This window comes from Solanum dulcamara, chromosome 8 (assembly GCF_947179165.1).
Source record: "Solanum dulcamara chromosome 8, daSolDulc1.2, whole genome shotgun sequence".
Taxonomy (NCBI): Eukaryota; Viridiplantae; Streptophyta; class Magnoliopsida; order Solanales; family Solanaceae; genus Solanum; species Solanum dulcamara.
This window is the reverse complement of record NC_077244.1, coordinates 55,324,989-55,348,389: the sequence shown is the minus strand read 5'-3', so window position 1 is coordinate 55,348,389 and position 23,401 is coordinate 55,324,989. Positions and strand designations below refer to the sequence as shown.

General features: G+C 36.8%; 1 protein-coding gene and 1 long non-coding RNA gene across 2 annotated transcripts; both read right to left on the bottom strand.

The window, feature by feature from the left end:
• Positions 1-1,472: 1,472 nt before the first annotated feature.
• Positions 1,473-3,919, bottom strand: LOC129901711 (uncharacterized). Its single transcript, XR_008769925.1, has 3 exons — positions 3,579-3,919; positions 2,673-2,714; positions 1,473-1,837 (listed from the first exon to the last, which is right to left on the bottom strand). It is a non-coding gene; the product is annotated as an uncharacterized LOC129901711 (long non-coding RNA).
• Positions 3,920-7,886: 3,967 nt separating this feature from the next.
• On the bottom strand, positions 7,887-12,003 carry LOC129899970 (uncharacterized). The gene is made up of 5 exons (XM_055974964.1): positions 11,663-12,003; positions 10,757-10,798; positions 9,835-9,921; positions 8,053-9,237; positions 7,887-7,915 (listed from the first exon to the last, which is right to left on the bottom strand). Exons 4-5 carry the CDS (start codon positions 9,233-9,235, stop codon positions 7,887-7,889), a joined length of 1,212 nt encoding a protein of 403 aa, XP_055830939.1. The 5' UTR covers positions 9,236-9,237; positions 9,835-9,921; positions 10,757-10,798; positions 11,663-12,003.
• Between the last annotated feature and the right edge of the window lie 11,398 nt (positions 12,004-23,401).

The window sequence follows — 23,401 nt, the reverse complement described above, 5'->3', positions numbered from 1 at the left end:
CTACCCAACCCAAATTCAAACTATTTTAACATGTTTTCACATATTCCATCTCAATCGAAAGAAAGGTAAAACCACAACCTACCTTTTGTTGAATTTTGGATGAGTGTATCTTGATCAATATAACTCCGTTTTGAGTAATTCTTGAGGCTAGATTGTGGGGTTTTTTGTAAGGATTGTCCTAGTACAATTTGTTTGGGTTGAAAGAGTCTCGTTTTTTTAGAATTTGCTGATTTTGATGCTACCATTTTTGATCCTTTAGTCGAAATTTGTGAGTTTTGGTTGCATGCTTGTCCCGTGTAGTTTTCCACCCCGAATTATGTTATTAATCTAATTTGTGACCTTGGGGTGACATTTGGAACCTATTTTAGGGGGTCAAATCCGGAATTCCATATGCGGGTCCCATAATTCCTATTTTAGACCCCAAAATTAGTCTGTCTCCAAAAATTATAAAATTAGTGCTTAAACGACCGTATCGACGTTGTGGTTCTATTTTTGATAGTGTGGCAGCGTTCTGAGGCCATTCAAAGGAAAAAGCTCCAGCACAGTAATTTGAAGCATTCATTCTGAAAAAGACAAAATCAGTTACTAAAAATGTATTTTTACCTCAAACGAAGCTTACCCTCGCGTTTATGAATCACCATGAGATTTCTCACAAAATTTTCTTGAATTTAGACCCATGAATCACCAAAATTGGGTTTATATAGGTCAAAAAATAATTTCTCAAAGTTCTTCAAAAACTCAATCTAAAAATGGACACTACTGCAAATAAAATCACGATTTTTTGCCTGAATCGAATGCTCCAAATCAGTTTTCAATCTCTCTAATGCGTTCTCACAAAAAATATCAGTAGTTTGCTTTTGAATCACCCAATTTGTAGCTATATAACTCAAGTTATGGGGTTTTAAATTTGGAGAAACTATCCAAAAACAAGAAAAACTGCATCAGCTGCAGAATCTGATTTTGGAAAATCCGAAAATCTCTGATGGGGTGCTCGGAATTCGTTTGGAAACCGATAAAAATAAACAAATATGCTACCCCACTAAATTTGATGTTACAGACTCAATAGCGCATTCATAATTACCATACGAGATCATTTTAATAAAAAGTAGATCCACACCCAAGAGCCCTTTTAAACCACATTCCACAACAAGCCTCGAGATTAGATTGGAAACCTCAAAAAGCGAACGAAGAGTCGTTCTAGACCAAAATCGACATTACAGAACTAACCGGGTTGCCAGAATTTTCATTTGAGCGCGTTTCAAAGAATGTTGACCAAAGTCAACCATAGGCTAACTTTCGAAGTCAAAAGCGTTAAATGGCCCCAAACTCATATCAATTGCCTCGATAGTCATTCTGTCACGACCTAGCCCCGTAGGCCGTGACTAGTGTCCGAATTGGACACTCGTATACACACATATTATCTTTTGTCAATCGACAATTAAACACGATATAGAATTTATATGGGTAGCACGTTGTCTCAAACTGTCACTTATATATATACCAAAATTAGCTATTTCTTGGGGAGTCTTAATTGTCAAAAATAAGATAACATAATACGTAAGCCGACAAGGCTTTCACTCCGAATGTAAATGTCCAAAAACATCTGCCATACTAGTACATCAGACAATATCTACATACAACCCACTCATGTGTCTACAGACCTCTAAGAGGATTAACAATAGCATATGACGAGACAGGGCCCCGCCGTACCCCCAAAATACACAAATATATACATTATAAGGATTAGTACCAAAAGTTTAGGCTTCGAGACAATGGAGCACTTCAACCCGTTGAGTAGAATCCTAAGGTGGCGGCTCTCCAAAATAAGTATCTGTACCTGCGGGCACGAAACGCAGCCCCCCGAAGAAGGGGGTCAGTACGAAATATGTACCGAGTATATAAAGCATAAAATATCGTAAAGGAGATCACATCTGAAATAAAGATTCAGGAGTCAAGTGTCATAATCAATAAATCACTGTACCTGTGTTATAAAATAAAGACATGCATATCATCATCATATATCGTACCTGGCCCGTTATGGGACTCGGTATCACAATTATATCAATATATCGTCATATGTATATATATACCATACCCGGCCCTCTAGCAAGGAACTCGGTGAATAGAGTAGTGTACACTGATACCGTACCCGGCCCATTATGGGACTCGGTGCCATAATCATATCGTCATATCATTATAATATCATATTATCATATCACGTACCCGGCCCTCTAGTAAGGGACTCGGTGAATAATGTAGTGGAATTCATACATGATAACATACCCGGCCTATCGTAGGACTCGGTGAATAATACCATAACAGCATGCACGAATAAGATATCATTAGCAACCTTGTGAAATTTAATCATTATCGGAGACTTAATAGAATAAGCAAAACAGACCATCGTTTGAAAACCAAGACAATAGTCATTATAAATCACACTAATTATGGATTATACTAAAATATGAATTATACCACAACATGAGTTATACCAACTAGGATGGCTGGAATTGTACACATGAGTCAAGACATAACAATATAAATTTTGAAAATCAAGAACGGTAGCCATCCGAGTATATCTACGAATAAGAGTTTCTTTGGAATTTAAGCATACGTCATTCGTTCGTTTCATATGGATCATGCCAAAAGAAGAAAATGTTAACTTTACATACCTTTAGCGTTTATACGTATATGTTGTCCAATATTGTCTCAACCTATATTAAAACGTTAAGCACTATGATTAAGCTATGGACAAGAATAAAACGTAGTCTATCGTTAGTAGGTTATTTCTAAAAAAAATTGGACAGCACCTCCCCTATACCACTCACTTTTCCCACTTTCAAACCAGCCATATAATCATCAACCAACATCAACAATCCAAAATATTGACACAAAATAAGATTTATTATTCATGTTACCAAAGCAGTAAATTCGGAAAGTCAAGTACCTCACGTTGTATCTAAAATTTGAAAATGAAAACAGCAAAACTGGACTTTATAACCTTCATGAAACATTTAGATCTATGTCTTAAGTTTCCAATGCAAAAGAAATCAACTCAAAATTCATTTTCTACAAAGAGATATCATCCAAATACGAACAGCTATACATGAAGGAATTTTCAATCCAGAATCTGGACAGAATTTGTCTTAAGATTCATGCTCAGTTTTCGACATCATAACAGCAGATATAGACTAAGACATAAACATAAGAGTTGTAGGTACGTGTATTAGCTTTCCAAAACATGTTTAATATCTAAATTCGAAGGTCTACACAATGAGATATTCCAGAATTACTACCAGCTACTCAATTCCAAAAACGGGTTTGAACATTCAAAATCTTCATACACCTTTTTCCTCCAAATTCAAGAACAACAACTCATCAACAACATCAAAACAATATCAACCATTATTATACATCATCACTAACCTAATTTCATCCATTTAATCTACCTAAAACAACCCTTTAACCCATAAATCTCAACAAATCACCAAACTAGTTTATAACACTATTTTCTCCGTTCTAATCCGTTAAAACTCTAACTAAACTTGTTAACAATGAAAAGGAGACTTTAATATTACCTTAAATTTGCAGCACCACATAAAATCTTCTCCTTATTGGTTGATTTCTAGCTCAAATTGAAGCCAACGCGACGTACAACAATTTTCTCTTCATGAGCTTCGGATTTCGGGACTTAATTTTGGTCGGATTTGGGATTTTTCTCAAGAACTCCCTTTCTCTCTCTCTTTGGAAATTTCCAGAATTATGTTGATCTTTGTATGAAGGAATAGTTACAAAAATCAGATTTAATTTTGTGGGTATTGGGCCTGACCCGAATTAGAATTGGGTTGGGCCGAATTCACTATTTAGTTTGGCCTGTCAGATTTAAAACGTCTATATCTTATTACTCCGATATCACATTTCGTCCCACGACCTATGGTTGGAAAGATAATTCAATTATCTACAACTTTCATGTTGAGAGTTTTCCCAAATTCTCAAATTATAAAGAGGTTATGGCCTCCCGAAGTCAGCTTACCCGAAACGTAACTTTAAGAAAAACATATTTGATGGCTTCTATTTTGATTCGGCTTAAGGGTCCTTCTTGAGATGTATTTTACTACACATAATTTATTCATATAACTTGGCATCTACAACAAATCATGTCCTTTTAAAATTCAAAATTAAAAGCCCTTGAATTTATAATCGTTAGCTTATGAATAATCCAAAATGCAAAAATACGGAATGTAACATTCTTCCCCCCTTTAGAACATTCGTCCTCGAATGTTAAACCCGCCTCATAAAGTCTTATAAGAAATTTGGGGGAATAGTCTTTTTTTTTTGCAACAACAAATAGTTTCATATGTCAATCAATATAATTAATCGAGAGGTTTAGATTACCTGTAGGCGTAGAAAACAAGTGATGATACTTATCCTTCATCTCTTCCTCGGCTTCCCAGGTCATCTCTTCTCTATTGTTATTTCGCCACAATACTTTGACGGAAGCCACATCCTTAGTACGTAACCTTCTGACTTGGCGATCAAGTATAGCTATAGGGTTTTCCTCGTAAGAAAGCTCCTCCGTCACCTGGATATCATCCATGGGAAATACTTTAGAAGGATCCCCAATGCATTTGCGAAGCATCGACACGTGAAAAACAGGGTGCACTGCTTCCAAATCAGATGGTAGGTCCAACTCATATGCAACCTTGCCTATTCTACGAGTAACCTGATAAGGGCCAATGTAGCGCGGGCTAAGCTTTCCTTTCTTACCGAATCTCATTACCCCCTTCATGGGTGACACCTTCAAAAACACCCAATCACTAACCTGAAACTCTAAGGGTCGACGTCGATTATCTGCATATGATTTCTGTCGACTCTGGGCTGCTAATAACCTTTCCCGAATAAGCTTCACTTTATCAACAGCTTGTTGAATCATATCGGGTCCGATTAACTTAGCCTCACCAACATCAAACCAGCCAATAGGTGACCTACACTTCCTGCCATATAAAGCCTCATACGGTGCCATCTGAATGCTAGAATGGTAGCTGTTATTATAGGCAAACTCAATAAGTGGCAGATGGTCATCCCAACTACCTCTAAAGTCAATAATACAGGCCCGTAACATATCTTCTAGCGTCTGAATAGTGCGTTCAGCCTGCCCATCAGTCTGAGGGTGAAATGCTGTACTAAGATTTATTTGTGTTCCCAATCCCTTCTGAAATGATCTCCAGAAGCTAGCTGTAAACTGAGCCCCTCTGTCTGAGATAATAGATATGGGAATCCCATGAAGTCTTACTATCTCTTTGATATATAACCTTGCATAGTCCTCCGCTGAATATGTAGTTCTAACCGGAAGAAAGTGGGCTGATTTTGTCAGCCTATCTACAATCACCCATATGGAATCATACTTCCGTGGAGTGCGAGGTAAGCCTGTAATAAAATCCATATTAATTGCTTCCCACTTCCAAGTCGGGATTTCTATCTCTTGTAATAGTCCGCCAGGCTTCTGATGCTCAATTTTAACTTGTTGGCAGTTTGGGCACTGGGCTACAAACTTTGCTATATCCTTCTTCATTCCATTCCACCAGTATAAACATCTAAGGTCATGATACATCTTTGTCGACCCTGGATGCACAGAATACCGGGCATAGTGTGCCTCTCCCAAAACCTGTTGTCGTAGCCCTATAATCTCAGGTACGCATAATCTGCCTCTATATCTTAGCACTCCATCAGGTGTGACCTCGAATGGGGTCCTTTCCTTTTGAAGGGTTTCATCTCGGTACTGTACCAGAATAGGGTCTTCATACTGGTGTTGCTTTACTGCTTCTATGATAGAGGATTCAGCAACTCCTCGAATAAAAACTCTACCATCACTAGAATCAGCCAAACGAACTCCAAGGTTAGCTAACTGGCAAATATCACGGATTATCTTTTCTCGTTCTGGTTGTACATCTGCCAGGCTACCCATGGATTTACGGCTAAGTGCATCTGCTACAACATTTGCTTTCCCTGGGTGGTATAGAATATTAACATCATAATCTTTCAGCAACTCTAGCCACCTTCTCTGTCGCAAATTCAGGTCCTTCTGCTTAAAGATATATTGGAGACTTTTGTGGTCCGTATAGATATCAATATGTACACCATATAAATAATGCCTCCATAGTTTCAAAGCATGAATTACTGCTGCTAATTCCAGATCATGAGTTGGATAATTTCTTTCGTGCTTCCTTAACTGTCGGGAGGCATAAGCTATGACTCTACCATGTTGCATCAATACACATCCTAACCCAACACCAGAAGCATCACAATAAATAACATAGCCATCTGGTCCTTCAGGAAGGGTTAGAACTGGGGCCGTAGTCAACTTGTCTTTCAGCAACTGAAAGCTTTGTTCACAGGCATCGGTCCACTGGAACTTAACGGCCTTTTGAGTTAGCCTTGTTAAAGGTGCTGAAATTGAAGCAAATTTCTCAACGAATCTCCTGTAATATCCTGCTAGCCCAAGAAAACTACGTACCTCAGTAGGTGTCGTAGGTCTAGGCCAAGTCTTTACGGCCTCGATTTTCTGTGTATCTACTCGAATACCATCAGCTCCAATAATGTGCCCCAAGAATGCTACTGAAGTCAACCAGAATTCACATTTAGAAAATTTAGCATACAACTTCTGGTGCTGGAGCACCCCAAGTACCTTCCTCAAATGATCTACGTGCTCCCCTTCCGATCGTGAGTAGACCAGAATATCATCAATAAATACAATCACAAACAGGTCTAGGAATGGCTTGAACACTCGGTTCATAAGATCCATAAACACTGCTGGGGCATTGGTCAGCCCAAAAGACATCACCCGAAACTCATAATGCCCGTATCGGGTCCTAAACGCAGTCTTTGGAATATCTGCCTCCTTTACCCGTACCTGGTGATAGCCTGACCGCAAGTCTATTTTTGAAAAACACTTAGCACCTTGCAATTGGTCAAATAAATCATCAATCCTGGGGAGAGGATATCTATTCTTTATTGTCACCTTGTTCAACTGCCTATAATCAATACACATTCGTAGTGACCCATCTTTCTTTCTCACGAATAATACCGGTGCTCCCCAAGGTGATATACTGGGCCTAATGAAGCCTTTTTCTAATAGGTCTCGCAGTTGCTCCTTCAACTCCTTCAGTTCTGCGGGTGCCATTCTGTAGGGAGGAATAGATATAGGCTGGGTATCTGGCAATATATCTATATTGAAATCTATCTCCCGCTCAGGAGGAAGACCTGGAAGTTCATCTGGGAATACATCTGTAAATTCGTTAACTACCGGAACTGACTGAAGAGTCGATTCCTCTGCTTCCAAGTTATGGACACGAACCAGATGATAAATATAACCCTTTCTAACCATTTTCCTTGCCTTGAGGTATGAAATAAACTTACCCCTCGGTGATGCTGTATTGCCCATCCATTCTATGACTGGTTCTCCTGGGAATTGGAATTGAACTACTTTTTCTCTACAATCAACATTAGCATAACAAGAAGCTAGCCAATCCATGCCCATAATAACATCAAATTCTGTCATAGCTAACTCTACCAAATCTGCCTTGGTGTGTCGACTATATATAATCACCGAACAATCTCTATATACTTTGTTGGCTATAACAGAATCTCCTACCGGTGTAGCTACCTCAAATGGTTCTATTGATTCAGATTTTATTCCGATTCTACTAGCAACAAAGGGAGATATATATGATAAGGTGGAACCTGGATCTATCAATGCATATACATCCTGCGAGAAAATCGATAATATACCTGTAACTACATTTGGCGACGCCTCCTGGTCCTGTCTACTAGCCAAGGCATATATGCGGTTCGAAGGACCGCTAGAACTGAAAGATCCACCACGGCCTCTACCACGGCCTGCTGTTATCTGAATACCCTGCCCCTCAGGGCGCATAGCTACAGAAGAAGATGAGCCAACAACTGACCCAGTAGGCTGAGTTGCACCACTTAAATTACCCCTAAATGGACACTCCCTCATAATATGGCCTTGACGGCCGCAAGTATAGCATGCACCTGTAGAAAAACGACATTCTCCAAAATGTGACCTACCACAACGAGGACACCGAGGCAAAGGTGGTCTCGACTGACGCGAACCCCTGTTTATCTGTGAACTTGAAACCCTGGAGCTTTGACCGGATCCTGAATACCCTGTGCTATCGAATCTACTACCTTTGAATTGTGGGGGTGCACTCCGGGATGGCTGAGAAGGATATCTACTGTACTGCTGAGGCTGCCCGCCTTGAAATTCCCCAGAATAACTAGCCGATCTAGCTCTTTTACGCTGGCCTCTATCATGATCTCTATCGGGCTGACGCCCTCTGTGCCGATCTTCTACCCCTTGTGCATATGCCTGTACCCGAGCAATGTCCATACCTGGCTGAGAAGCCATTGCCATACAGCTATCAATCAAATAACGATCCAGCCCCATCACATACCGATGCACTCTATCAGCCATGTCAGCTACAATAGCTGGTGCATGTCTCGCCAACGAGTCAAACTCAAGGCTATAATCTCTGATGCTCCTGCCATTCTGCCTCAATTGTAAAAACCTGTCTACTCTGGCTCGTCTCATCTCTGGAGGTAGAAAGTGGCCAAGGAAGGCCTCCACAAATTCACCCCACACCGCTGGAGGAGCACCCTCGCCCCTAGATAACTCCCATGACTCATACCAATTAACAGCTACATCACGCAGCCGATAGGAAGCTAACTCAACAGACTCTGTCTCAGAAGCCTTAATTATTCTCAACGTACGCTGCACCTGTCGGATAAACTCCTGCGGGTCATCCCCGGACCTTGACCCATAGAACTCTGGAGGATTACAAGTCAAGAAATCACGAGCCCTTAAACTATCATGTCTATCAGCATAGTCAACCCCTAACCCATGCCTGCGAGCCTGCCCTGTCGCTATTCTGGTCAGCAACTGAACTGCATCTCTCATAGCCCTGTCCTCTGCCCCTGGCTGAAGAGCTGGAGGCTCAGGTACTGGAGCCTCTGGAGCTGGCGGTGAAGCAACCCCCCGATCCATAGTGTCAGTTGCTGCTTCTCTCTCCTCATATGGCGGTGTAGTAGAGCTCGCCGACTGGAGCACAACCTCAGGCATAGACTGGGCACGGGCCCTAGTAATCCTCGGGGTCCGACTAGTCTCTCCTACTACTGACTTTCCCTTTTGGGCAGCTGTCGCTTTTCTTGGAGGCATCGCTGTAAATATAATAGTATGTTAGGGAGAAATTATCCTGATAATACAGCTCTATCGCACGATTTAAAGTAAAAGAAATGATAACATCCTAAATGTCCTGTAGCCTCCTGTTTATAGATGTGGTGCACAACACACCGATAAACAAGACTCTACTAGACACGGTCTGTAGACATTCCAAGGATGAACTGCTCTGATACCACTTTTGTCACGACCTAGCCCCGTAGGCCGTGACTAGTGTCCGAATTGGACACTCGTATACACACATATTATCTTTTGTCAATCGACAATTAAACACGATATAGAATTTATATGGGTAGCACGTTGTCTCAAACTGTCACTTATATATATACCAAAATTAGCTATTTCTTGGGGAGTCTTAATTGTCAAAAATAAGATAACATAATACGTAAGCCGACAAGGCTTTCACTCCGAATGTAAATGTCCAAAAACATCTGCCATACTAGTACATCAGACAATATCTACATACAACCCACTCATGTGTCTACAGACCTCTAAGAGGATTAACAATAGCATATGACGAGACAGGGCCCCGCCGTACCCCCAAAATACACAAATATATACATTATAAGGATTAGTACCAAAAGTTTAGGCTCCGAGACAATGGAGCACTTCAACCCGTTGAGTAGAATCCTAAGGTGGCGGCTCTCCAAAATAAGTATCTGTACCTGCGGGCACGAAACGCAGCCCCCCGAAGAAGGGGGTCAGTACGAAATATGTACCGAGTATATAAAGCATAAAATATCGTAAAGGAGATCACATCTGAAATAAAGATTCAGGAGTCAAGTGTCATAATCAATAAATCACTGTACCTGTGTTATAAAATAAAGACATGCATATCATCATCATATATCGTACCTGGCCCGTTATGGGACTCGGTATCACAATTATATCAATATATCGTCATATGTATATATATACCATACCCGGCCCTCTAGCAAGGAACTCGGTGAATAGAGTAGTGTACACTGATACCGTACCCGGCCCATTATGGGACTCGGTGCCATAATCATATCGTCATATCATTATAATATCATATTATCATATCACGTACCCGGCCCTCTAGTAAGGGACTCGGTGAATAATGTAGTGGAATTCATACATGATAACATACCCGGCCTATCGTAGGACTCGGTGAATAATACCATAACAGCATGCACGAATAAGATATCATTAGCAACCTTGTGAAATTTAATCATTATCGGAGACTTAATAGAATAAGCAAAACAGACCATCGTTTGAAAACCAAGACAATAGTCATTATAAATCACACTAATTATGGATTATACTAAAATATGAATTATACCACAACATGAGTTATACCAACTAGGATGGCTGGAATTGTACACATGAGTCAAGACATAACAATATAAATTTTGAAAATCAAGAACGGTAGCCATCCGAGTATATCTACGAATAAGAGTTTCTTTGGAATTTAAGCATACGTCATTCGTTCGTTTCATATGGATCATGCCAAAAGAAGAAAATGTTAACTTTACATACCTTTAGCGTTTATACGTATATGTTGTCCAATATTGTCTCAACCTATATTAAAACGTTAAGCACTATGATTAAGCTATGGACAAGAATAAAACGTAGTCTATCGTTAGTAGGTTATTTCTAAAAAAAATTGGACAGCACCTCCCCTATACCACTCACTTTTCCCACTTTCAAACCAGCCATATAATCATCAACCAACATCAACAATCCAAAATATTGACACAAAATAAGATTTATTATTCATGTTACCAAAGCAGTAAATTCGGAAAGTCAAGTACCTCACGTTGTATCTAAAATTTGAAAATGAAAACAGCAAAACTGGACTTTATAACCTTCATGAAACATTTAGATCTATGTCTTAAGTTTCCAATGCAAAAGAAATCAACTCAAAATTCATTTTCTACAAAGAGATATCATCCAAATACGAACAGCTATACATGAAGGAATTTTCAATCCAGAATCTGGACAGAATTTGTCTTAAGATTCATGCTCAGTTTTCGACATCATAACAGCAGATATAGACTAAGACATAAACATAAGAGTTGTAGGTACGTGTATTAGCTTTCCAAAACATGTTTAATATCTAAATTCGAAGGTCTACACAATGAGATATTCCAGAATTACTACCAGCTACTCAATTCCAAAAACGGGTTTGAACATTCAAAATCTTCATACACCTTTTTCCTCCAAATTCAAGAACAACAACTCATCAACAACATCAAAACAATATCAACCATTATTATACATCATCACTAACCTAATTTCATCCATTTAATCTACCTAAAACAACCCTTTAACCCATAAATCTCAACAAATCACCAAACTAGTTTATAACACTATTTTCTCCGTTCTAATCCGTTAAAACTCTAACTAAACTTGTTAACAATGAAAAGGAGACTTTAATATTACCTTAAATTTGCAGCACCACATAAAATCTTCTCCTTATTGGTTGATTTCTAGCTCAAATTGAAGCCAACGCGACGTACAACAATTTTCTCTTCATGAGCTTCGGATTTCGGGACTTAATTTTGGTCGGATTTGGGATTTTTCTCAAGAACTCCCTTTCTCTCTCTCTTTGGAAATTTCCAGAATTATGTTGATCTTTGTATGAAGGAATAGTTACAAAAATCAGATTTAATTTTGTGGGTATTGGGCCTGACCCGAATTAGAATTGGGTTGGGCCGAATTCACTATTTAGTTTGGCCTGTCAGATTTAAAACGTCTATATCTTATTACTCCGATATCACATTTCGTCCCACGACCTATGGTTGGAAAGATAATTCAATTATCTACAACTTTCATGTTGAGAGTTTTCCCAAATTCTCAAATTATAAAGAGGTTATGGCCTCCCGAAGTCAGCTTACCCGAAACGTAACTTTAAGAAAAACATATTTGATGGCTTCTATTTTGATTCGGCTTAAGGGTCCTTCTTGAGATGTATTTTACTACACATAATTTATTCATATAACTTGGCATCTACAACAAATCATGTCCTTTTAAAATTCAAAATTAAAAGCCCTTGAATTTATAATCGTTAGCTTATGAATAATCCAAAATGCAAAAATACGGAATGTAACACATTCCAACAGTGCAACTAGACTAATTTGGTCATTCTGGAACTGATGGAACTATCGGAATTTGAATTTGAGATCTTGTTGACCCAAAACTCAAAAAGTCGCAACTAAACCAACTTAGGCCTTTAAAATACCAAAATGGACTCGGAATCTCTAAGAATTCAAGCAACACTTCTTATAGACGAAAAACTATCTCTCAAATCCAACAGAGTCATCAGAATTCCATTCCAAGCATCAAAACTTCAAAAGTTGACCAAAGTCAAACCTTGGCTTAAAATTCCTCAATTTCTCAACTCAAGGCCTCAAAACTTCGTTACAACTTCAAAATTGATTCTGTAGAGTCTTCTAAGCCAACTTTAATATTTTAGAGCTGCTGGAATTGACGGAATTCCATTCCGAGACCTGTATCTCCGAGTGACTCAAAATATCACTTTTTAATACTTAAAACTTATGAAAAATCAAAATTTTCAAAGACTTAACTTTTCATAGGATTTTCTAAAAATCAACACCCGGTACCAATCAGAAACAACCCGGGACATCTAAAGGGTGGGGTAAAAATGGTCATTTTACAAAAAATTTAAAAATAACATTAAGGGTCATTACATATATCCCGAGGAATATTTTCATCCAAAAGTTTTTAGATTTACCCCTTTATTTCTAGAATTGAGTTTTGGGGTATTTTGGCCAGTTTCCAAATTAATGACTTGGGTGTTATTGTGCTCGTATTATTATTGGGAATTCATATTTGATTAGATTTTGTTGATTTGGAGAGTCAGTGTAAAGGAAAGGCCCAAGTTGTGGTGTAGTTGTGGTTGAAATTGAGGCAAGTGAGCTTCTAAACTTTCATTTAAGCTTGTAGAATCTCAAATTTCTTGTTATGTATTTTGGGAGTAATGAAAAGTAGTTCGGCTTACTTGATTATTGTGATTGATCTTAATAATAAAAAAGAGGGATAGTGAAATGTCAATTTGATAATTTATATTATTGTGATCGATGTGTTGATGACTTTGATATATCGTGGATATGTGAAATGACTATATTGATATGAAATATGAATTATTATTGATATCATCCTATTATTGTGACTTCTTTGAACATTTCTTATTTGCAATGGCTATGATATACTATGATGGAATTTAAATAATAATGATGCCGAAGGGAAATAATTCTGGCGATTGATGATTATGCTGAAGGGAAATGGTTCCAGCAATGACGAAGAGAAATGTTTCCTGCGATTGATGTTTATGTCTAAGAAAAATAGTTCTGACAGATATATGGACCATGTTAGTCTCCCATGGGTTCCGGCCTGCTAATCAGCAGTTGTATATCATTAGGATAGACATGCATCATTATATATGGCATTTCATTGGATTGCATTGCACTGCACATTATTTGTCATTTGTGGACTGTGTTTACCCATTGATGTTCCCGTGATTGATTTAATGTGATTTGACTGAGACTTGTGAATTGTTACTGCTAGAATGGGTTGATTTTGATGCAGGTTGTAGTCAGAGGAGGTTTGGTTGGGATGAAAGGAGTACTTGTATTCTATTTAGCTTTGCTTAGTTTTTTAGTTGTTCGCTTGTTGAGTACCGTGTTGTTTGGTACTCACTCCTTGCTTTTACACTTGTGTAGGTTGTGAGCTTAGACCTGTGTGACTTCTAACTTTTCTACTTATCTGAGGCTACTAGTTTGAGTTGTTGAGGTAGTTGTTGCATCTATCCAGCGAACACCTCTTACTCTTTTCATTATATTTTAGTTCTATTCTAAAAACAAATACAGTGCTATTATAATTCTTTTCTTATATCTGTATTACGTTAGTGGATTGTACACGTGACAACCAGTCTTATGGGATTTTGAGATTATTTATCCATTTTCTCTTAAATTGTGTACCGTATTATCTTATTTTCTTCAACATTTACTTTATGTTAGGTTTTAGGATGACTTGTCTTGGTAAGTTAAGATGAGTGTCATCACACCCGATTTTAGATCATGACAGTTATCATTTGTGATAACCTTTTTGACCTTGATAGCTCTCTCTTCAACAATATCTCGGATAAAATGGAACCTGACATCAATGTATTTGGTGCACTCATGAAATCTTTAATTTTTAATCAAATAAATAACACTTTGACTACACATCTTAAAGTTGATTCCAGCTGAACCAAACTCAATTCTGCTACCAAACCTTTTAAGCAGATAGCTTCTTTCATTGTCTATGCTGTAGACAAAGCGACAATCGACTGTAAAGTCAATTTCAAACTAACGACACTTCCAATGAGAGTAAAGATGTATCCAATTGTAGACCTCATTCTATCAAGAACCGTTGTATAGTCAGAATCCACATAACAGAGAACTAAAATACCTTCACTTTTCTGAAAGGTTAGGCTAATATCATAAGCTTATTTGAGATATCTCAATATCCACTTGACAGCTTCTCAATGCCTTTTTCTTGGATTGGCCACGTACCTGCTTACCACACTTACAGATTGAGCAATATCTGGATGTGTGTATACCATAGCATACATAATACTACCAAGTATACTAGCATAAGGAATCTTTGACATATGCGCCAACCCATCTTCAGACTGAGACATTTGTAATTTTCAAAGCTTAAAATAAGAAGCTAATTGTGTACTTATAGGCTTGCTCATATGCATATTGAATCTCTCAAGAAACTTTTCTATGTACCTTTTTTGAGAAAGATGTATAACACCGTCTTCTCTTAAAATCTCTATTCCAAGAATTTTCTTTACAGCTCCCAAATCTTTCATGTCAAATTCCTTGATCAGCAATTTCTTTAAAATATTTATTTTGTGATGTTGTTAGAAGCAATAAATATATCATAAACATACAATAATAAATAAATCATAGAGTTACGAGACATCTTCTTGTGATACATACAGCTATCAAATGCACTCCTCGAGATTCCATGTATAGTCATGAATGTATCAAACCTCTTGTACCATTGTATAGAAGATTGCTTCAAATCATACAAAGACTTCTTCAATTGTAATACATGATCTTCTTTTCCGTCAGCTAGAAAAGCTTCAGGACGATCCATATAGATTATCTCATCTAGATCACCATGTAATAAAGTAGTTTTGACATCAATTTATTGAAGCTCCAAATCAAATTGTGCAACCAGTGCTAGTAGCACGAAAATTGAGCTACGTTTCGCGACTGGAGAGTAAATCTTATTGTGATCAATTTCCTCCTTCTAACTGAAACTCTTTGCAACCAATCTCTCCTTGAACCTAGCATCTTCCACTTCTAGAATACCTTCTTTCTTTCTGTAGACCCATTTTCATCCAACTATCCAATTCCCCTTTGGCCTTTCAACTAAGACCCATGTCTCATTTTTGAGAAGAGACTCCATTTCTTCCATCATATCTAACCGCCATTTTGCAGAATCCTTGCAAAAATTTTCTTCAATATATGAGAAGGGCTCAAGATATTTAATCTCTTATTTTGTAGCTATGAACGCATATGCAATTATATTTGCTTGCTCTATAAGATGTTCCGATTTCCGTATATGCCTTTTGTCCCTTCCCTTTACATTTATGTATGGTTCATTGATGGCAAGTTCTTCAATATATGTATATTTGACTCATCTACTTAAATCTCTAGATTATTTTCCTTAGTAAGCTCTACCGGTAGCTTCACTTGATCGTTGTTCTCATTTTCTGATAACTCTATAGAAACTTTACAAGGATCAAGTATAGAGAATTCATTAAAGGTAACATCTCTACTAACTACAAATTTGAGTAAAGACAAATACTAAAGCTTGTACCCTTTTACTCCATATAAATACCCTACGAATATATTCTTTTTATCCCTTGGTTCGAGCTTTCCTTTATTAACATGATAATAAGCTGGTCACCCAAATATTTGCAAGTATGAATAGTTAAATGGTTCACCTGACCATACCTTATTTGGAGTCTTAAAGTTAATCGTTGATGTTGGAGATTGATTGACAATATGAGGGAGTAGTATGAGCTGCTTCAGCCCAAAACACTTTGGACATTTTGGCTTGAAAGAGCATACAACAAGCCTTTTCAAGAAGACTTTTGTTTATCCGCAACTCCATTTTGTTGTGGTGTATGCAATATCATCTTATGTCTTGTGATACCATAAACCTTGCAAAAATCATTACACTCTTTACTGCAAAATTCTAAGCTAGTGTTTATGCAAAAATAATTGATTTTTCTCTCCATTGATTCTCAACCAAAATCTTTCAATCTTTAAATACTTCAAAAGCATCACTTTTTACCTTCAAGAAATGCAGTCAAACCTTTCGGGAAAAATCATCAATAAATGTGAGAAGATACCTCTTTAGTCCCTTTGATGGAAGCTTAGAGGGACACCATAAATCTGAATAGATGTAGTCTAGCACCCCTCCCATCTTTTGCTTGCAAATGCTGAAGTTGACCTTCTTCTGATTTCCTAGGATGCAATGCTCAAAAAACTCAAGTGTGTTGAACTTCTCACTGTTCAAAAGATTGTGTTTTCTCAACATCTCTAGTCCTCATATGCTCATGTGGCCCAATCTCATGTTCCATAATCTTGCCTTGTCAGCATCAGATAACTACACTATAGATGCATTAATAGAGCGAACAATGATGCTTTTTGCTAGTGTGAAGAGGCCATACTCTAGCTTGGCCTTTAGCATGACTAAATACCCTTTATTTACATTTATAGTACCTCTTTCGCTCATGCACTTGTAGCCTTATTTATCCTGAGTATCCAGGGAGATTAAATTCTTTCTTAGATCAAGAGCATGACGTACTTATGTAATAGTCCTCACAATTCCATCATGGCAGCAAACTCGAACTGAACTAATGCCAACTACTTTACAAGTTGCATTTTGCCCATTACTACGATTCCTCCACTTTTCTTATATTTGCATGATGTTATTAGTACATGTTCATCATCATAATCATATATCTGCTCAACAATGTATGCACTCACTTTTTCTTTGGACTTTAACATAAGACAATCTCATTCAAAGTGCCCCTTCTTGTGACAACCCTAACATTCCATATTTTTCTTGTTCACATGAAACTTTGATATATTCTTTGATTTGCTCCTTTCCTGTTGGCTAGTACATCCTCTCATAAAGAGCCTACTAGTTTCGTTATCTTTGTCTTCTTTAAAATGCCTCCATACATCACAAGAGTTAAGTGCTTGTTGCACTTGTTCAAGAGTGATAGACTCCTTGCTATACATCATTGAATTCTCAAAATCATGATATTTTGAATTCAATTAAAATAGCAAAGCACATGCAAGTGTCTCTTGATCTTTTCTTAATTTCGACAGTCTGTAAATCTATAGAATTTTATTAAACCCATCAAGATAGTCTTGCAACAAAGTTACTGACTCCATCTTAAATATGTTAAGATGTCGTTGTAACAACATCTTTGTTGTCACCGACCGGTCCTTGTAAAGCCCTTCCAGCCTTACCCATAACTATTTGGCCATCTCCTCGGTATTTGTACTCATTTCACAAAGCATGTTAAGTGCAATGGACAATTGGATTAAACTTAATGCATCTTCTTCAATTTTCTCCTTGTCAGAATCTGATATGTCATCGAGGTACTATCTGTCAATTGCATGGATTGAACTTTCCCTTTATAGTAATGCCATTATCTGGAATTTTTAGATATTGAAGTTGTTGCACACACTAAATTTATTAATTTCAAACTTTATGGAACTTATTATTACTTATTTTTCCTCTTCTACTACGAAATATTTGGAAATAGAGGAAATCAAAGTAATTCTTTTCTGATATGAAAGTTCAGATTGTGCTGTAACTACAAAGCATATTTAGACAGAACCTACCATTTTTTAGCGAAAATGTGAAACTATAAAGAATAAGAAATAACAACAATATTTAATGTGGTTCGGATCAGAATGATCCTATGTCCACCAGAGAACAATTGTCTTTATATTAACAAAAAAATGGGAGAGATCTTAAATACATCTGAGAGAGAAAGAAGATCAAATGCCTTAGAATATAAGAAGGCAAGTGAGAGGTGTATTTCAAATGAATCAAGAACTATCTATTTATAAAGATGAATTCTTTTTCTTGATGTCATCCATGACATCACTATGTATCGAAATGTCAAGGTTTAACTTGTGAAACTATTTTATGATTTACCAAACTTTCACCTACAAACTTACCTAGACTTTTTGTACCAATGAAAAATTATCTTCCAACCAAATCTTCACATTAATTTATCTAGATTTTTTTCAAATTTAACAAATTTTCACCTTGGAAAGATTCTTTATTTTTAACTTTCTCTCAACAATAACTTTTCATTATGTCTTCAACCTCAATCTTCCATTGGGTTTGACCCCACAAAGACCAAACCAACTCTTTCATTAGTTATCTCAGACTTATAACCTCATCACTAGAGATTATCTTAATTCGATGTTTTGATCTGAGCAGCAAAAGAATTGGCATCATCATGACTGAAATCATTGATTTGTCTGTGAATAGGAATGATATTGTTTTCATTAGGATCATCTTGAATGACAAAGTGCATAATCCAAGTTCAACAACACCTCACTCATAGATGGCCTATTTATACCATACTCAGCTAAGCATCTCCAAACTTCCTGAGGGAATCTGGTCTTATTTTTCCCAGAAGATTGGGATCTATAATCGTTCTAATTGTCTATTCTTCTGCCACTTACCTTTCAACATAAATATGATAACTCAAGTTAGAAGCATCAGTTATGGAAGTTTTTGCCTTCGAATACATGCCTTTGACCAGGGCAAACTGTTATCAACTCTACTTCATTGAAGAGAACAATGTTGCAAATGATGTTTCTCCCCTTAATGGCTAATAATGTTCTCTTTTCTAATACTTGAAGCTTTTACATTAGATAGTCGCATACCTTAACATTGAGTCATGTTGGGTGTTTTCTCTGACTTTCCTAATATAATTAAGTTTTTGTTTTCCTAAAAGGAAAACACAAAGTCTCCATATTTGGCTAATCTTTTTTCTTGTAGGAAAATGTTTATGATTCTACAAATAGAGGAACATTCCTTCTAACATGATAGTATTCACAATATAGTCCTAGGGGCTTTGAGAGATTTGTGTAGAGGGGAAATTTGTGAGACACAAGTGTTACGTTAATCCTTGTGTGAACCTCTTTATATTCTAAGTGAATTGTGTAAAATTATTTTTCTCGATATTTTGTACTCTCATATTTATAAAGGATTTTTTATCTTCTCTTGTGGATGTAGGTTAACTGATCGAACTACATTAAATATTTGTGTCTTTTGGTATATTTATCATTTTTCTTCGCACTCATGGTCTTTGGAGGTTTGTTTTCCTAGCTTCCGCATTACACCTAATTATTTTTTATCCTAATAATGGCATCAGATCTAGGTTCAATGGTTTAATGATCCAATGGATTTTGAGGATAATGAAGTCATATTGATCAAAAATAATAATTTTTTGGGCGAAGGATTTTGTAAATATGGCTTACTTGTGCTTAATATTTGTGATAATTTTAGTAAAAGTTAATGTCTCATATATAAATAATATGCAGTCTCTTGGTTTAATATCTAATTTAGATTCAATTAATTTTGATAAATGTGAAATATGTGTTGAATCTAAGATTACTAAAAAGTGATATTTTCAATAAATAGAGTGTCACGCCCTAAGAGGGTACCCTAGGCGTGGCTGGCACTTAGAGACTATTGCTAGTCCCCAAGAGAACCACTTGGCCTATTCACACAATCATTCAATCAACTCTCTATCAGGGGAAGACTTAACTCATCAAGATGATCAAATAAATACTTATAGAATAAGTTCAAAGGCCAATAATCTCTCTAATCCAATCAACAAGATTAGTACGAATGAAACTAGCCAAGAGACAATCTCAAATCAACAAGTCAACAATCTAGTCTATGAAGCCTCTATCAACTATCTGAGTGGTGCTAATGACAGGCTCATGGCTACCTCAAATCAAATAAAAGTAAAAGTCTAAACTCTAAATATAGATGATAAAATAATGGCATCCTCCGAAAGAAGAGAGGACTCACCAATCAGCTGGAATATGAATGGATCCTTAACGGTGCACCTGTTGATGATCTCTGGTAGCTGTCTTTGAATCATGAAATGATACAGGTCCAAATGGACGTTAGTATGTGGAATGTACGAATATGTAATATGGCAGCATGAAACATGAATAAGGCAAAATACTATCAACTCAGATAACTCAAATCAAGAAATAAGAAACTTATTCAAGATTTTCAAAAGTCTAAAGCAAGATTAAGTTTTAGAAAGAAACCAATCATATACAATCCAATCCAATCCAATCCAATCATATCAAAGTACAATTAAGACCTATACGGGAGTTTCTATTATCCGACAATAATCACTTATGAGCTAGCGATCGTACAATAAGCTCGTTGCTTTTTCCACAATCGTCCAATACCTTGTCAGGGTAAAGGATAAATCTACCAATCTGGAACCAATAATCAATCAAGTTCTATCTTTTTAGGATAATAAAATAGGGAAATATCCGACTTTAATAGTTTAATCCTCTCTTACATTTGCCGATGTAGTTATTGAGTTAGAGTTATTTCTTACTCTTACCCAATTCGGTGCTCGATACTCCTCCCATTACTCAATGCTTATAAGACAGTCAATCCCAATCACACCAATCAAGTCGTCTCATATGGACCTTTATCAGTTCATCAGTTCTATCCAATTAATTCTTTCAACCAATCAATCATCCAATCATTTAAAAGTAGTTGGGACAATAATTTATGACAACATTCAGTTGAGACCATTCAATTGGGTTCAATTATGAAGTTATGAAGGACTATCAAGTTTCATCAAGACTATCATTATGCTCACAACCAATCACAATCATGCATTCACGAGTTCAAGGCTCTAGACTCAATCTTTAGGCATATATAATAAATATTAGTCAAAATACTATTAGGGTTTACGAAATAAGTAGTTTAAATTATTTGTTCAAGAAACAAGTTCATAGAAAAAAATCAATTTCGCAATAGTAGGTAAAATATGTAAATTTAAGGAAAATCTCTTGAAACATAATCATGGGGACTCAAATCATTCACAAATCAACATATCACAATCAAGGGGCACATGTAAGAACAATGTCCGTGATTTAGTTTCTCCTTACATACCTTAAAAGTTCCACAAATCTTGATGAAAAATTTTAACTTGAAGAGGAACAATCAAGATACCCTTTCTTGAAATTCTTGGATTTATTTTCTTTGAAAGAGAACCCTAACTTGATGTTTTTCTTGAAAATTCTTGAGCGTTAAAGTTTAGGAGTGAATGAGAGAGTTTTTAATGAGGAAAAGCTGATTTCTACATGTTTAGGGACATTAAAATAACTCCCCAAAGTGTTATAGGACAAAAATAGGCCTAAAAATAAAGGGGGCGTCTTTTGGCTTGGGCAGTGGAGTCTGCGTCCTCTCTGCATCGTAGAGCCATCACAGACTTTTGTAAGGATGGAGCGTCGCTAGTAAAATAGTTATAACTTTTTACTTCGAACTCCAAATGAGGAAAACGTGGTAGAGTTGGAAAAAAACACGTAGATCTTTAATTTGATAGTCATAGGCCACCTAAATCTTAATATTCTGAGAGATTTGATCGTTTAAAGTAGACCCTTATAAAATAGTATATGAAAACTTAATCGGCAAAGGATCGTTCAACTCGACTTAGTATTAGAGGTTCCTTATGAGCATAATTTACCTCTAATATACTTCAAATACTTAGAAATTGATCCTAACTCATATATAGAATTAAAATTTATCGAGTTCGAGTCTATACGCATATGAAGAATGATTTGAGTCTTGGCAAAAAAAATTGGGGTATTATATTATCTCCCTATTGGGATCATTCTTCCTCGAAGGAAGATCAACCAAAGATGGAATCAAGGCATGAATAACAATTGAGACTCAATCAAATCAACCAAATCAAGCAATCTAGACAATCAATTATTCAGACTCAAGAATAGACAAATCAGTTCAAGTCAAGAGTAGAGACATTATCTTCAACATTCTTATCACTAGGCACGGATAGAACATCAAAAATCCATCAATCGAATCATTCAAACATCTAGATCATCAACCGTCGAACTTAAGAAAGAAGACATCAACTCGAATCAAGAATAGGATATTACTTTCAACATCATCGTTGATGGCACGAATAGAAGTGGCTATTTGGTCTTCATGTCATCCTCATAGGACAGACTATCCTTGATTTTAGCACTTTCAATGGGAACTACTATTAAAGGATATCCCAAGCACTCCTTCGATCATTGAGACATGAAGCACCGAACAAATGACGGCTAAATCAGAAGATAACTCCAATTCATGAGTGACATCTCCAATCTTCTACATAATTTGGTAAGACCAATATATCGGTGCCCAAGCTTCCTCCTTTTTACAAGCCTCATAATACCCTTTATGTACACCCAATCATTTACCTCAAACTTCAAGTCTTTTCCCTCTCACCTCTATTTTTCACACTCCCTGAAATAGTTTTCACTTCCTCTATAACTTGGTGAACTAAGTCTGGTCCAACCCACTCAAAGATAGGGAGCTCACTTGCTAGAAGACATCATACCAGGGATGAGAAAAGATCTAGAACCTTGCATGCTCCCCTCAATATTCATCTTACCAAGTTCAATCCTAGCTCTAAGTCCCAAGGTGCTAGTCCTAAGATTATCATACTTATCTTTACTTATAGAATACTACTCCTCCTCACCACTTCATATAAACACTCACAATCATCACTCAAAAGTCATCAATAGCCTACTACCATCACTCTCATACAGATAACCACACACTCAAGCCTATCACTCTAACACCTCACCACATCTAAGAATTGTCAAGCCTACTTTAACACTTTAACTTCATTATTTCATGAGCTCTTACCTAGAGACACAATAACATACTCTTACCTATCTATTGCACAACACATGGTCTCATCTTGCTCCTCTTCCATACCTCTATCCTTAACTAAATAGGTACAACACAACTATCACAATTAGGAAACACTCACTCTCTCTCATC

Bases quoted from the DNA above. Each gene is read 5' to 3' on its own strand.
- LOC129899970 (XM_055974964.1), bottom strand. From the start codon at position 9,235: ATGCCTCCAAGAAAAGCGACAGCTGCCCAAAAGGGAAAGTCAGTAGTA. The intron at 7,916-8,052 runs GTGCATGCTATA...CCTGAGGGGCAG, and splicing joins AGAATGTCGTTTTTCTACAG to GGTATTCAGATAACAGCAGG.